General features: G+C 37.4%; 1 protein-coding gene across 6 annotated transcripts in view; it reads left to right on the top strand.

Annotated features, from left to right (window-relative positions):
• The window catches only part of DENND5B (DENN domain containing 5B), a 179,044-nt gene that overhangs the window by 110,505 nt on the left and 53,509 nt on the right, over nt 1-15,030 (top strand). For 4 of the 6 annotated variants that reach the window (XM_070621002.1, XM_070621001.1, XM_070620999.1 and 1 more), the window contains 5 exons: nt 2,033-2,220; nt 7,151-7,687; nt 10,365-10,596; nt 12,462-12,548; nt 14,471-14,621. In XM_070621002.1, coding sequence (XP_070477103.1) covers nt 2,033-2,220; nt 7,151-7,687; nt 10,365-10,596; nt 12,462-12,548; nt 14,471-14,621 — 1,195 coding nt within the window. The remainder of the gene's footprint in view (nt 1-2,032; nt 2,221-7,150; nt 7,688-10,364; nt 10,597-12,461; nt 12,549-14,470; nt 14,622-15,030) is intronic. The other 2 variants (XM_070621004.1, XM_070621003.1) reach the window with 1 other exon arrangement.

Below are 15,030 nucleotides of genomic sequence, written 5' to 3'. Positions count from 1 at the left end.
ACAGAAGAGAATCTTGAGGACATTTCCCTAGATTTGGTCTTTTTATAATTACTTATCTGCCTGCCTTCCTACTCCTTTTTGTGTGTGTGTTTTGCTAGGACTCTGTTGCAATAAGAGGAGAAAAGTATAACATTCAGTAGTGTCAGTAAATTTTGGTCAGCACTGGCTGTGAACTAGGCCCTGTGCTTTGTGGACTAAAGGAGATAAGACAGATCACACTCTGCCCTTGGGGAGCCCTCAGTGGAGGAGAAAGCCCCTGGGACCAGCGCCATAATGGAGTCTTGTTACAGTGCCGAGCTGCAGTTAGCTCTGACTACACCTGTTTTAAACCTGGGGCATTCAGCAGGTTTCAAAGGTTTCAGGTCAACTCCCTGTCCCCACCCTACCCTCGTGATAAAACATTCCTGTCTCCTACAGCGTGAACATCTGCCTGATCGTCACTAGCAGAGTGGTAGGTAGCTAATTGTCTGATCTCCTTTGACCACACCCTTCATCCCCCAACTCCTCACCTCCCCACCTTCACAGAATACCAGCCATTTCAGCCAAGATTCTCTGGGCCTCAGCTGACCTCCTGGGTGTCTGTGTGTCTGTCCCCGTCCATCCCCATATCCCCACCTCAGGTAAACGGGTCCAAGCGGCTCTTTGAGTTCATGTCTGACCCCACCCCTCAGGCCACCTGGTATTTGTCTTTTAGAATTCCTGTAAACAGGTTTACCCCTAAAATTTAAGTTTTAGTAGTGAATCAAATAAGGAAAATTTTAAGTACACTTGGGCCATGGATAGCTGATGATTCATTACCAAAAATCTCATTGTAGACGATTAAGGGAGTCATTTACAAATTATAAAGCAACACAAGAAAATTTTTTAAATGGAAAACTTCCCTTTTTTGCTTGGTCAGGTTCTTTGAGTTGATGTGGCCCAAATAACATCCGATCATTTTCCTTAACCTTCTCTAAAAGACTCTTCCAGTCTTACTCCCCCAGATTTTACTATATTTGTGCATAGTGAATTCTGTAAGAGGATTATTACAATTCCACAATATCCCTTCTCTTCAATTCTCAAATCCAAAAACATTCTGAAAACCAAACCTTCTTTTTGTAACTTATTTATTGGCAAAGCCAGACCTGAACCAAAGTGACCCTATTTAAATTCTTTGGTCGCCTGCCCTACTAGGACACTCATATGGTTTGGTGCAGAAATGTTACTGTGTTTGATTACAGAGTGCCGCCCTAGATATTTCATGTCTACGGCATATGCACAATATTACCTTTCTAAATTAAAAAAAAAAAAATCCATTCAGAAACAGCTCTGTCTCCAAGGATTTAAATAGGGATTTTTATGTGTCAATTATAGCTCAATAAAACTGGGGGAAAAGGGAGCACTTTAATATTGTAGACAGTTTTTAGTTTTGATAAATTAGTTCATGTAAACAAAACACAACAACAAAAAACAAGCTTTAATTTTCTGGTAACTTTCACTTTGTCCCTAGATTTGATAGTTCTCTAGTTGGGGGTTAAATTATAGGAAGTGTGACTGTGAATGCATATATCTGTTGATTTCTTACACCCACAAAATGAAGGCTAAGATAAATATAGTCAAGCTAACTATAGGCTATAGCTGTGATCATATATACAAGAAAAAAAGAGTCTCTGAATTGGGGATTGTATAGATATGCATGTATACAAAAAGTGATGTTCTTGTACATTTTCAATGGGAGAAGTGCCAAGAGCAATTTTATTCTTATTTTCTCTAGATTTAAGAGAATGTAAATTCACATACCAGTGATTTCAGAAGCAACAAGTATGATGATGTTCCCCACCTACCCAGACCCCTTAAAACCATTCAAGTGAAACCATTTAACTCTTTAATTACGGTGGGATAGAACTGACCTATTTTCTGCATGGTCATACAGAAACATTTTATTTGTTTATTAGCTTAAGAATTCTTTCTGGAAATTGGTATTTTCAAGTTTAATGCGGTGATTGTGTTTTTACTTGGAATCTTCCCCTCCATGTTTCCTTGTTCTGTGCAGATTATCAGCGCCTGATGACTGTGGCGGAAGGCATCACCACACTTTTGTTCCCATTTCAATGGCAGCATGTTTATGTGCCCATCCTCCCTGCTTCCCTGCTGCATTTTCTTGATGCTCCTGTCCCTTATCTGATGGGCCTTCAGTCAAAAGAAGGAACTGACCGTTCTAAGCTAGAACTTCCTCAAGAGGTAAAACTTATAATGAACGATGAAGCATTTGCTGTTTGTTGATTTAGGTCAAGGCTACTTTTGTTAGATAGCATTGTCTTTGTCCAAACCATGTCTCTGACTATTCTGGATCTCCCAAGTAGGTCTGGGGCAGGACCTGAGCCGTAGAACGCAGATCCTGACTCCTGGTGGTTCCTGTGACATAGTCATCAATTAAACGTGGTTGAAAACAGGACCATGGTGAATTTCCACGGCTGTAAATTTGTGAAGATGGAGCAATAGTACTCTTCTCTAGTTGTTTTATTATTCTAATGACATTTCATTTCTTGCCCCCCCCATTTATGTTGTAAATTTTGTTTTTAAACAATACAGTCCAATTTTAACATCCTTTAAATCCTCGTATTAATTAAGGTGACTTTAATTCTTGACCTCCATCAAATGAAGAGTAACGTCTTTCAGCAAGCTAGGGGTAATGGAAATATCAAATACTTCAGTGTTCTTTATTTTCAGACCTAAGGCTAGTTGTCAGCTTTTTCTAAATGTCAATGTGGCGAGGTGGCCGAGATAAAAATTTTAACCCCTAGTTTTTAGGTCACCTTAAGGTTACTGTGCTTTCTGTGTGTTGTATTTTCAAATGTTGTTTAAGAAGAAAATAAGCAGGAATTTCTGGAAGCATTTTGAATCTAATTTTCAGCGGTTGTTAATGGTACTCAGAATTGCAATGTAAAGCCTTTGAAATGGAATATTGATGAGAGGGCCATGACCTATTAGAAAACATAAAATGGTTAATTATGTTATATTATTAGCTCTTTAATTAGCACCTTTCTTAATAAAATCTTTCATGCAGTGTTTCACTTTTATTTGTTCTTATTTCTCATAGAGATCTTCATTTTAATAAGTGAATTTAAAGTAACACACTAAGCCACAGCCGTTATAGCCAGTAATGATTGCTGAAATCATCCATTGCTTACTTTATTCTAATGAACATTTCCCTAGCAAAATTAACATTTTTGTTCAGGAGGAAAGAGCTTGGTTCAGATCATATAAAACACACATGCAAACTGTCTTGCTGTTTTTGAGCTTGTGCATCCCTATTCTACCTCCTTTTTCTACTCCCTGAACTCTCATTTTCTCTTTTACTAAATTAATCCAAGTATCTTGTTGGTTCAAAGAAATAAATCCTTTAAATTTCCAGTGAAAAATAAATAGACTAGCCAAATTCATTGTGTTTTAAAGACTTAAATGGTGACATGTTTTAGTTTCTTGTGGAATATCTGGTCTGTTTGTATGTGAATCAAATGATATTTAATAATACCATTTGTTTAGATGTGTAAATATTATCTTTCCAGTTTTGCATGAGTAATAATTGTTGAGAATTTTTAAATTCCACCTTGATGTATTTGTAGTTGGGAATTTTTCTGTCTCTATGTGTATCCTCTGACTCTAAAGATAAACTTAAAAATTTTGAAAGCTCTTGCAGTAATATCTGTGATTTCCTAATTTTCCATTCACTGAATCAACACTGTTTAATAAATATACATACCCATCTATTCATAGAGGAGAATAATATGCAATAACCTTAATCAGATGTGAAAATAGTGCTTCTGTATAGAAAGTAGAAATTAGTACATTGCTGTTTTAGAAGAAAAGGCTAACAGTATATCACCTGACTCTGGTATCATTTTACAACGAGATGAAATAATCTACTTCACATAATTTGGGATGGGGGAGGTCGGTATAATAATAGCCATTTTAAAAAGTGACATAAATACAGTCACTAGTAATACTCACCACCCCCCTTTCCCTGAAAACTGTAAAATAAAATCATAGCTAAAAAGAGTGACAGGGCTTCTTAGAATAGTTGTAAAAATGATAAGTTTACAAAATGATTATTTTAAGAAAGTATGATTTTGACTGTTAGCTAACTAATGTAACTACACAGACTTATAATTAACCACCCGCTCACTTTCCCCGTGATTCCGAAATGACAGGCACAGGTAACCGTTTGTTAAATTACTTTTTTGGAGAGTGGAGTGGGGAGAGTGATGGTGGAAAGATACAGCGCTGAGGATTAATTGCATAGAACGGTACCTCACTTTTTGCCATTCTTGCTCGTCTTCACAGTAAATGATGGACCAAAAAAAATCAAGAGAAAAGCTGAAACAGAATTGCTTTTGCCAACTTTCTTTTTGTCATATCTTGCCCTGAGGTTCTATGGGATTGTTTGAAGTGTTCTCCCCTGGTTTACCCTTATGCCAGCTGAACTTCAGCCACTGGGAAACTAGATCCCTCACTAAGCATGGAGAGAGCTGCCCTGGCCTCACGTTCCTGGATGCTGCTTCCTCCTCCCTACGTTTTTTATGGTTCCACAAAACGACCATCTCCTTGAGCCTTATTTATTCGTTCAGCAAACCGTTATCCCTTACACTACTAGTGTAGGATACATTGGGAGACATCAAGATAAATAAGAGGTGATTTCTGCTTTCCAAATTAAGTCATTTACAAATATCAATAACAGAGGCTAAAAAAAAATATTAGTAAGAGGAATGAATGAATTAATTATATATACAGAGGAAATCAAAATGTCTTTAAGATAGGGACATAGGAAGGCTTCATGGCAGAAAAGATAAGTATGCTTCAAGTCTTTGTTCCCTTACTTATGAGGGAATGTTTGTTGTTTTTAACTGGAAGTAAGTACATATTGCGAAGGCTTCTGGGCAGTGTTGATCAGTAAAAAACATAGAAATATTTAGTCCTAAAACAACCTAAGACTGAGATGTCAAATATAGTTTTCATTGCGTATGTAATACTTCTTGAGCTGTTGTCATAGAATTTTTCTAATTTAATGGTATTAAAAGTGAGAAAGTGGCTTATCTGAATATCCTGTTGTATGGAGTTCTTCTTGGTTTTAGAAAAAGGGCTTTATGGGTTTTCGTTAATAAGTTTTTATAATACAAGTTCATGTTTCCTATTTCTCCTTTGTGATAAAGCCCCAACTTGGGCCCTGCTAAGCAGACATGGAGGATAGGAGACACTCGTGGGAACATGAAGACAGGCCATAGCTGTGATGCTGGAACACCCACCTTGCCATACACTTTCAGCTCAGCAGCAATTACCTGAGCATAAGAAGCTTTAAAATGTCCCCACATGTATCATTTTCTCTTTTCGTGGGAGAAGGAGAGAGATAGTAAAGGCTAGCAGGAAGGCATTAATGAAGGAGACAGTACAAAATGTAAGTGGTGGGAGGTTGCTGGTTACCAGTTAGATTAGCAAGTTGAAATTTTTTTCTTCCATTTTTAAAGATGGAATTATGGTGACCTACTTTCTCCCTTTAAACGTTTTAGTATATCCTGCTTTCTAGAGAGACTGTAGAAACATATAAAGATGTGGATTTAAAGAAAACTGTAGGCAGCACTACTGTCTTTGGCAAGATGTGACTTCAGCTCTTACTTTATTTACTGGAAACTGTTGACGTTGGAGATGAGAAAAAAGTTCCTCAAGCCACCAGGCTGTTTGAGGATGCATATCTGGAATAGGTGTCAGGAAGTCACCTACCTTCTTGGGCCTCAGTTTCTTCATCTGCAGAATTAAAGGGTTGTATTCGAAGGTTACTTCAAGCTTGAAGAATCATTGTTGATTCTCTGTTTTTGGATGGGGGGAAATCTTGAGTTTTTATTGAGCTTAGTTTGAAGCTTTGCTATACTTCTTGCTCATCAGCATCTAACAGGAAGAGCAGGCATTGAAAGAGAAAAACAGAGACCCAACTGGTTAATCTCCTCTTCTCGCTTTACCTTGACATTCAAGATCAGAACACAGTATAAATTCTCTCCTTGCCCACGGGGTGCAGGGGAACGGGGAAACACGAGGTGAAGCTTCCTATTCTGCTTATTAACTTGCACCCCATGCCTGTGTTCAGCCACTAATGCAGTCAACATCAGTATTATGTGATGGGCTGCACCTTCGCCCCCACTTCCTTCCCAGTCTCGGAGCACAGTCTTCCTTTACGCTGACAACCTTGCTCTGATTAAGGGGGTATGAACAGGTAAAGGTAAAATACTGTTTTGGAGTCTACAGTAATCATGTACCTGAGGGATAATCAGGATTTTTTTGCAGCTACTTGGCCCCTTGAATTTTCCATATCTGCTTGAAAAATATTTGAAAATCTTTTTATTTAAATCTAGAGCGTAAGCAAACTCAAGAACCATTTCCTCGGATTTCTGTTTCCTCTTCCTCAACTCAAAGATATCTCCCAAGTCAACTCTTAATTATCCAAGGGTTAATCATTTATAATTGTCTAAGTGTTTGTCTCCACTGCCCCTCTCTGCCTCTTGCTGCTTGTCTAATGACTCTGAAATGGTTTTGTTGTCTAAGAGGTTGAAGCTAATTTCGGATAAAGTGAAAATTTGTGGATTTTTCTGTGAATTGGATTGCTTTTTGCCACTTTAATCCCGTTTTGGCGTACTACAGCTGCTGAATTTTAGCAATCATTGTTAATTCTAAATTACACAGGGTGTTAGAGCAGTAGATGGCATAGAAAGTTCAGGCTCATTCAGTGAGAGTTTTACCCGCTGCCTTCTAACTGTCAGGTGCTGTGAGTCTGTGTACCTTTACTAGCGTGGGAATGCTTTGGGGATGCCATCTGTGAGAGAATCCTGTCCAGATTATAATAAATTGATGAGACCCGAAGAAAATTATTCATATGGTAAATATAGTATAAAAATACTCACATAGTGAAAAATGCCGGCATCAGAGATTTATTTTTAAAGAATAAAAAATTCTTAACCTTGAATAATCATCTCATCTTTCACTAGGAAAATCTACAGGACTATCACATAGGTTAACATAAAAGGCAGCGTAATCTATGATTTTGTTTATAATAGTTGGCAAGAATATTTGAGAACAGAAAACCTCCTTTATTTTAAAACCTTTGTATCTCTTTTTTCCTTTTCAGGCTAATTTGTGCTTTGTGGATATTGACAACCATTTTATTGAGCTGCCTGAGGAATTCCCACAGTTCCCCAATAAGGTGGATTTTATCCAGGAACTCTCTGAAGTTCTTCTTCAGTTTGGGATCCCTCCGGAAGGCAGCCTGCACTGCAGTGAGAGTGCCACCAAACTGAAGAATCTGGTTCTGAAAGACTTGGTCAATGACAAGAAGAATGGCAATGTCTCTGCTAACAGCATCAGCATGTACGAGTTACTCAAGGGCAATGAAACCATAGCCCGCCTCCAGGCTCTGGCCAAGCGGACCGGTGTGACAGTGGAAAAAACGGACCTCTCTGCCCCTCTGGGTGAAAAAGAAAAGGATTTAAAACTGCAATGCGAAGAGGCAGAACTAAGGGACTACCAGCTCAACGTCCAGCTCCGAGAGGTCTTTGCTAACCGCTTCACACAGATGTTTGCAGATTACGAAGCGTTTGTGATTCAGACTGCCCAGGACATGGAATCCTGGCTGACCAACCGGGAGCAGATGCAGAACTTTGACAAAGTAAAAAGAACCATCGCTTCCCTTCTTAGGGTTCTTAGTGGCCGTATTATTGCTTTTGTTAACTTTTTTTAAACACACGTTTTTTCCTCTCTCTCTTTTCTTTACCAGCATTTTGCACTACATGAAGTAATTTTGCAGGAAAGCAAATCATCTAGCTCATTAAGCTGGTCATTGAAGTGTGTTAAATTGCCTTTAGCCTCATTTTAAAATTTTCTATACTTAGAAAATGCTTGAATTATAGAAACTCTTAGATTTCACAGGTTTTTCAAATCTGTTAACACTATCCCCTTGTAAGAGTTTTATTTACTCTTATTTTAGGATCAAGTCTAGTTCAATGAGGCTTATTCCTTTTCTAATATATCCTTATACTTTGTCTTCAACCTATAGTGAAGTCACAACTTATCCATGTAAAGGTAACAAACCGTTTAGTTTCAGAAGCCAAATTTTTAACTCATTTTAGGATCAAAAGAGAGAAAGAGTGAATAAATGAGGTTTTATGACTGTAAGTCTGAGGCTCTGTTCCAGTTTTTGGAAAGGGAAGACAGAAAAAACATCTGATGGTTTTGTGAAGAAAATCTGGCAGAAGGATATTCTATAGTAAACCTTGGAAAGAAGCTTTGTCTGATTGTCCTGCTGAAGTCGAAGCTTCTTTCTAAGGTTACCATGGAGTATTCTTCTGCCAGATTTCCTTGACATATCCATCAGATTTTTTTTTTTTTCAGACAAAAGCACTTAGGGATGGGCACTAACTCTTTCAGGTCACCAGGGCATAGTTGAGTCCCCTGCCTTGGTTGCTGAGGCATGTTATTGCTATTAGAATGAATTACAGCTTCTCGCTAAATGGGGATCTTTGTGTCACGAAAGACCTCTCAAAGGGGCGAATACCTTCTAAGAGACTAATCTACGATCTTGGAGCATCTGACAAATAAGTACTAATAAAAAATTTTTGTAAAGGTGGGTAGTATAAAAGATTATTTTCTGATCTCATCAGATAATTTTTCAGATGGACGATATAAACTATGTTGAACAGTTAAGTTCTGATACACATTATATTGGAGAAAAACTTCTTTAATAAATTAAGAAGGCTTCCCTTTTCCAAATATATTCCTGCTCTTATGTTCCTTTCTCATTAAGCTTAACCATTTTTCCACATTTTTTCCTATCCAGCTTGGAACTAATCTGTGTACGCCCATGATTTATCCTTGCGGCAATTCAAATTCTTATCTAAATTGAGCACTGGTACTTTCTTCCTTCCTAATCTTTATGTAGCTTCAGACTATAAATGGAATTCTTTTTATATAACCCCTAGAGAAATGGAAGTTTCATGCTGGCTTGTAATCATCTTTTTCACTAGGAAAATTTACAGGACTATCACGTATTGGTCCTGCAAACTATGTCTTTGCTGACTTTAGATGTTGTAGTCCATGAAGGTCTGAGTATGAAAAGCCAGACATTTTGTGCATTTTTTAAAAAAGGCTGTTTGCTCCATAAAAAGTAAAATTGATGTTTATCTGTAAAATACCTTTGAAGAAGTGAACTGATTTTTAGAGATTACCGCGAACCTTCCTCTGGCTATTTGGGTTTATGTAAATACATCTGAACTATGGAGTCACTTAAATTGAGTTTGGGTTTCTGTAAGGAAGTTTTTAAAAGGCTTCCTGAATTTCAGAATGAAAAATAAATATGCTAGAGAGAAGCTGATGAGCGTTAAGGAGAGTAACCTTATATCAGAACCTACTTCGGTCTTTCCCCTTCTGGCTTCTGCCACACTGCATCTACTCAAAAGAAGGCAAAGCAAAATCAACCCAGCAGCTGAAATACTAATTCTCTTCCAAATTTCAGCTGGTACCAAATTGCAGCTAGAATGCCTGTACACACGTGGACCAAGAGCCACAGAGAAAAATCAACACTTTGAGTTAGGAACTGATTACGATTGACCGGACCATCCCATGCAGCAGACAAACTGGTAACAGAAACGTGTGGCTGGTAGCACACATTTTCCAAAGGCTTGGCTTGCTTCAGATGGTTTTTCAGGCAAAGCTTTTTTTAGTTAAGGCCCAGACTGTCAGCACTGGTCTGGAAGAAGTTTAATCTTGAATTAACACTCATTCATCAGTCTCTAACAGCGTGGTGGCCTAGAAAAACATCCACTTTAAGAAGAACAAAAAGATTTCACCTATAAGCCCAAATTCCATGTTGGTTTTTTTAAGGTTATCACTTATGTATATATCATTATCGTGTGTCCGTTAATCACCTCACTGCCTTATGACTCGGAGGTATATTACGTAGGCTAGGAATAGAAAGCAGAAGAAATTACAGCCAACCGGGGAAAGGGGTCAAATTTAATGGTAAGTAAAGAGGATGATTGACGATCATGTAGCAACTGATCCACCATCTTTCATTAGTGGTGCTCTCTTTTCTGCTTAATGGTCATGAGGATCAGAGTGTAAATCAGTTTTGAAAGGTAAGATCAGTGCTAAAGACTGAAGTGACCTAAATTCCATGAATTTAGAAGAAAGAAAGCGCAGTGAATTTTTAAGGATTTTTGAATGTCAAGCATCAGTTTTGTGTGTTATGAGGTTAAAGAAGAATGACCTTAGCAAAAAATAATTTTCAGATTTATCATGTAAAGTTGAGATGGTCTCTTTGCACTAATTTCCTAATTATCTCCTTACAGGCTTCCTTTCTGTCTGACCAGCCTGAGCCTTACCTGCCATTTCTTTCACGCTTCATTGAAACACAGATGTTTGCCACCTTTATTGATAATAAAATTATGTCTCAGTGGGAAGAGAAGGATCCTCTGCTTCGCGTCTTTGACTCTCGGATTGAGAAGATAAGACTGTATAATGTGAGGGCACCCACCTTGAGGACATCTATATATCAGAAATGCAGCACTTTAAAAGAAGCAGGTACATGTGCCATGCCTTTTCAAATTAACTGAAAACCCGCGCTCATTTCCTTTTACACACTGTTGGCCTTAGAAACCACAAAATTAATTTTCAGTTTTGGACTTCATGGTTAATCCTTGCACTGTATCAAGAGATGCTTTCTATAGTTTTGTTTCCTTCTGTTTCTGTGAGTTGATGTCCATCCTATTACCACTTGACATTTTTCTTCTCTTAGAAGAGGAAAAACGATAACAAATGGAATGGGGTATAACTACAAGGTTGCTATGATTTTCGTCTCTCTTTATTGCCTCAATGGAAAAAAATGTTTATTTCTATCTTGCTGTTTATGTTGCCATTTTACCTCTCACCTCTTTTCTCTTTATCCAACAAAAGGTACGTATTAACTTAAAAATAGTAAATCTGAGATGCTACCTAATTTACATAACTGAAACAGTATATTTTCTTTAGTGGTGCCCTTAATAGCTTCATTTATTGAAGTTAAATCTCTGGATTCTTGTATTCAAATTAAGGGTTCCCCAGCCCTGGCACCAGTTTTTCCTCAGAGAATTGAGTCTTGTCCAGCCTTGTCTGGAAGTGGAATGTAGTCCATTAAATAAATAATTGTATTAGTAGTCAATGTTTACTGAGTACTTATTACGTGCTGGACATTATTACCTGCATTTTTGCATTTGATCTTGATGATGAGGGGGTACAGACACATTGCTTTTGTTTTATAACTATCCTCATTTTCAATTGATAAGAGGGTAGATAACCTTACTTGTGATTGATATCTAGTGATTGGTGGAGCCATGATTTGAACTCAGGTTTGACTTATTCTAGCACCCGAAGCCTTCCTACCATGTCAGCTATTCATTCAATAAAGAAACAAGTAAAATGTACCAATCCATGCAATTTTATACATTTGTACCTGGTTCCTAACTCTTTCTTTGCCAAATAAACTGATATTTATCACCTGAGTACCCCCTCCTTTTCTTTCTTTCCCTTTAAATGTAGGCACTATTTGAAAGCAATTTTTCCTCTGGAGAAAAAGGTGGCAGCGAATGTGAAATTTCTTTGCTCTGCCTCTGTTGCTTGCCTTTCTCACTTTATTTAAATAGATCAAAGTCATAGGAGTGATGATGCTGTAGTTGTGGCATATTTAAGGAAAGAAGTATGTAAATGATGTCTTTTATGTAACCATAGAGATCTCTCTGATAACTCGCTGAAGCATCGTGCTGCTGTATTCCCACTTATGAGCGTCGATCCTTGGCGCCCCTTCAGGAAGTGGCAGTTACCTCTGTTTCTGGAAATTGAGGGAGTAGAAAGAATGAAATTGTCCATGGCTGTTCAGAGAATAGTATGACTTTCAGTGCTGTAATAGCCATATGAATAGTATAATGCCTTGTTGAACAAATTTCATTCCTCCCTTCCTGACAAAATGTTGAGCTAAACACTGATTCTTTTCTTCATGTGCTTCCAGAAAATATTTTCAATTAAAGTAGATTTTCTTTCAGCCTCTCAAAGAGTTTGAAACTCCCACTTGTCATCGCAGAAATTATATGATACTCTTGAAAATGTACCATTATAGATTTAACATATATGAAAATGAGATTCGGCTAAAGCAATAGTCTCCTAGGAGCTTAATTTATCAAAGAATTTTTTGAGTAAAAGGAGACAGCTGGCTGTGACTGTGTCTACCCCTCAAAAATGGGGTAGTTCTTTCTTCTATCAGGTCAAATTGTTGTCCCCTCTACCCTCACAAAAGCTTTAGAGATTGGGATTTTGTTGTCAACGTTGGATTTTTATTGTGTTGGGTTTTTTTTGTCTTTTGTTGTTTGCTTTTGTTTTTGTTTGGCCAGTTAACTAAAAGGAACTCTGATTTGCAGGTCAACTCTTTAGGCAGAGGCTGTCTGCTGTTGACATTGTGGCACCAGAACCTCATGATTTCTGTGCAGAAAGACAAGAAGTTGATAGTAATGCAGAGTTTTCTTTTTCCTTACCAATCACAGAAAATGAATACTGGCACCAACCCTTGAGTGTAACAACAGCTCCATGACCTCTCAAAGCAGGCATTTAATAATTTCTGAATGTTCAGTATTCACTATAATCGCTGAAAAGTAGCTTTGCATTACGCTCCTTATGTCAATCTTAAATGTAAACCCTAGAGTAATCCATTGTGAATTATTACTTTTGTTTTTAAAAAGCATCCTAACTCAAGGAGAATAACTGCATATCAGATGGATTTCTCTGTGATTTTAAGTCCAATGGAAAAACTGAAGCTACTTTTCCTTTTTTCCTTCTGTGAGGACTCACTGGCAGAGACGGAATTTTGTAGTATTTCATGGAACATAAAATTGGCAGGGACTGCAGGGAATTCCATGCCATGAATCTAAGCATTATTTTGCCTAAACCATCTCTTAATTGTGATTTATAAGCATTAAGAAGCATTGAGATGATAGGAAGGATTGTGGAGAGCCAGGGACCATCGTTGAAAATTAAATATCGTTTCCTATTACAACATGACATGCTTTTGCCCAGCATAGAACATATGGTCTATGTTTCAAGAGAAGTTACAAGTTACACATTAAAAATAAAATGAAATTCAAAAAAGCATTGGATAAATTCCTATGGGTTATGGAGAAAAATTAGGCAAGTTTAAAATAGATATCTAACATTTCGAAGTTTGAGTCATAGAGGGTAATAGTGACTTCCACAAAGCTTCCCTTAATGGCTGTTGTCAAACACAGCAGCTGGCTTGGGAGGAGCATTGATCTCACATAAGACAATATTAAGCATGTTCTTTTCACAAGAGTAGCGTGTGTCATGGACAGACCCCTCCCCGCCCCCAGGAATTTTTTAAGGCTATGTATGGGGAATAACCATCAGTACTCAATCTGCTGATATTGAAAGAGGCAAAATAAACTGATTCCAGGAAATATTTATAAAAATACTCTTTTACTTCTCTTAAATCCCAAGATTAGCAGTTCCCACGCTGTGTGTTGTTTATCACACAACCACAATCACTGCTTGCCCTCCTCTTTTAGAAATCTCTAGGCAAAGGATCAGAGACATAGTCTTGATTCTCAAATAGTACATTTTCTCCTGAAAATTCAGTTGATAAAAACATTTAAGTTCAGATTTTTTTTACCCGAGAAATCATTCACTGTTTCTTGGGGCTTTGAGACGTCCTCCTGACTTTAAGTGGTTTTAAAATAGAAATGTTGAGTAATTCGTATCTTTTAACTTTGGCCTGTTTTATTCTTTAAAAGGCTAGTTTCTTATCTTCTGGACATTTTTTAAATGCCTGCTTATTTTATTTTTCTCTCTACCCCTCTTGATCTAATAAACACTCCTAAATGACTCCTACTAATGAGAATGTGACTGTTGCTAAAAGTGAGGTAATCAACTTCACCCAGTTCCTTGTCCTTGCAAATGGAGAACCACAGATATTCAATGAGTCTTTGCACAAAGAAGCAAAGTAGTAATAGAAGGCTACTGTGCTTGCTTTTCCTTCCGTTTATTTGTCTTTCAGCCAAAGAAAATATTTGACTCGCCATTATTTTCTTTAATGTTATACTTAGAACCATATTTTCATGAAGAATATTGAATTTCTCACTTAAGGGAAACTGTCTCAATACTAAATTATAGATTTTTCAACCCCGCTGCCCTGCTTTTGACAAAGGCAGAAGATACCATGAAAATTAATCATCCAGTATTTACTTAAAATTAACCTTTTTCTACTTACACTATACTGATTCCTAAAGAGCTTTTGTAAAAATCTATCTCAGATTGTCAGAAAGACTGAGTTCCTTGTAGGTGCATGAGTGAAGGAAGCATAATTTTTTAAGGTTTAGCCAATGAAATGTCTCTAATTTGTTATAAATTTAATTTATAGCCCAATCAATTGAGCAGCGACTGATGAAAATGGATCACACTGCAATCCACCCACATCTGCTTGATATGAAAATTGGTCAAGGCAAATATGAGCAAGGGTTCTTTCCAAAGTTACAATCCGATGTCTTGGCAACAGGACCAACGAATAACAAGTAAGCATGTTCTCTACTTGAGCTGTTGGTTGAAGGAATGAATGGTGAGATGCTCTGCAACTCTAAAGAGGCAATGCTTAACCGTTCAACCACCTGTCGGTCTGATTACTGTTTTCAGTGACCAGATCCATATGAAATAGGAATTGACGCTCTAAGTATTTGACTTTTAATTTCGTCGTGTAAAAAAATCCAAAGACTAGGGTTTTTTCTTTTTTAAGTAATGGACACTTGGGAATAGCTTCACTTTAAATGACTGTGTTTACATATAGTGCTAATATATTGTCTAATGGAATTAGAAAAGTTACACTTTTCGCTCTCTGTATTAGTTTCCGAGGAGTGCTTTAACAAAGTCCTATAAACTCGATGGCTTAAGACAACAGAAAATTATTCTTTTGCAGTTCTGGGATCT

Source organism: Equus przewalskii, chromosome 5 (genome assembly GCF_037783145.1).
Source record: "Equus przewalskii isolate Varuska chromosome 5, EquPr2, whole genome shotgun sequence".
Lineage (NCBI taxonomy): Eukaryota > Metazoa > Chordata > Mammalia > Perissodactyla > Equidae > Equus > Equus przewalskii.
Note: the sequence above shows the minus strand (reverse complement) of the source record. Positions and strands in the feature narration are given on the sequence as shown.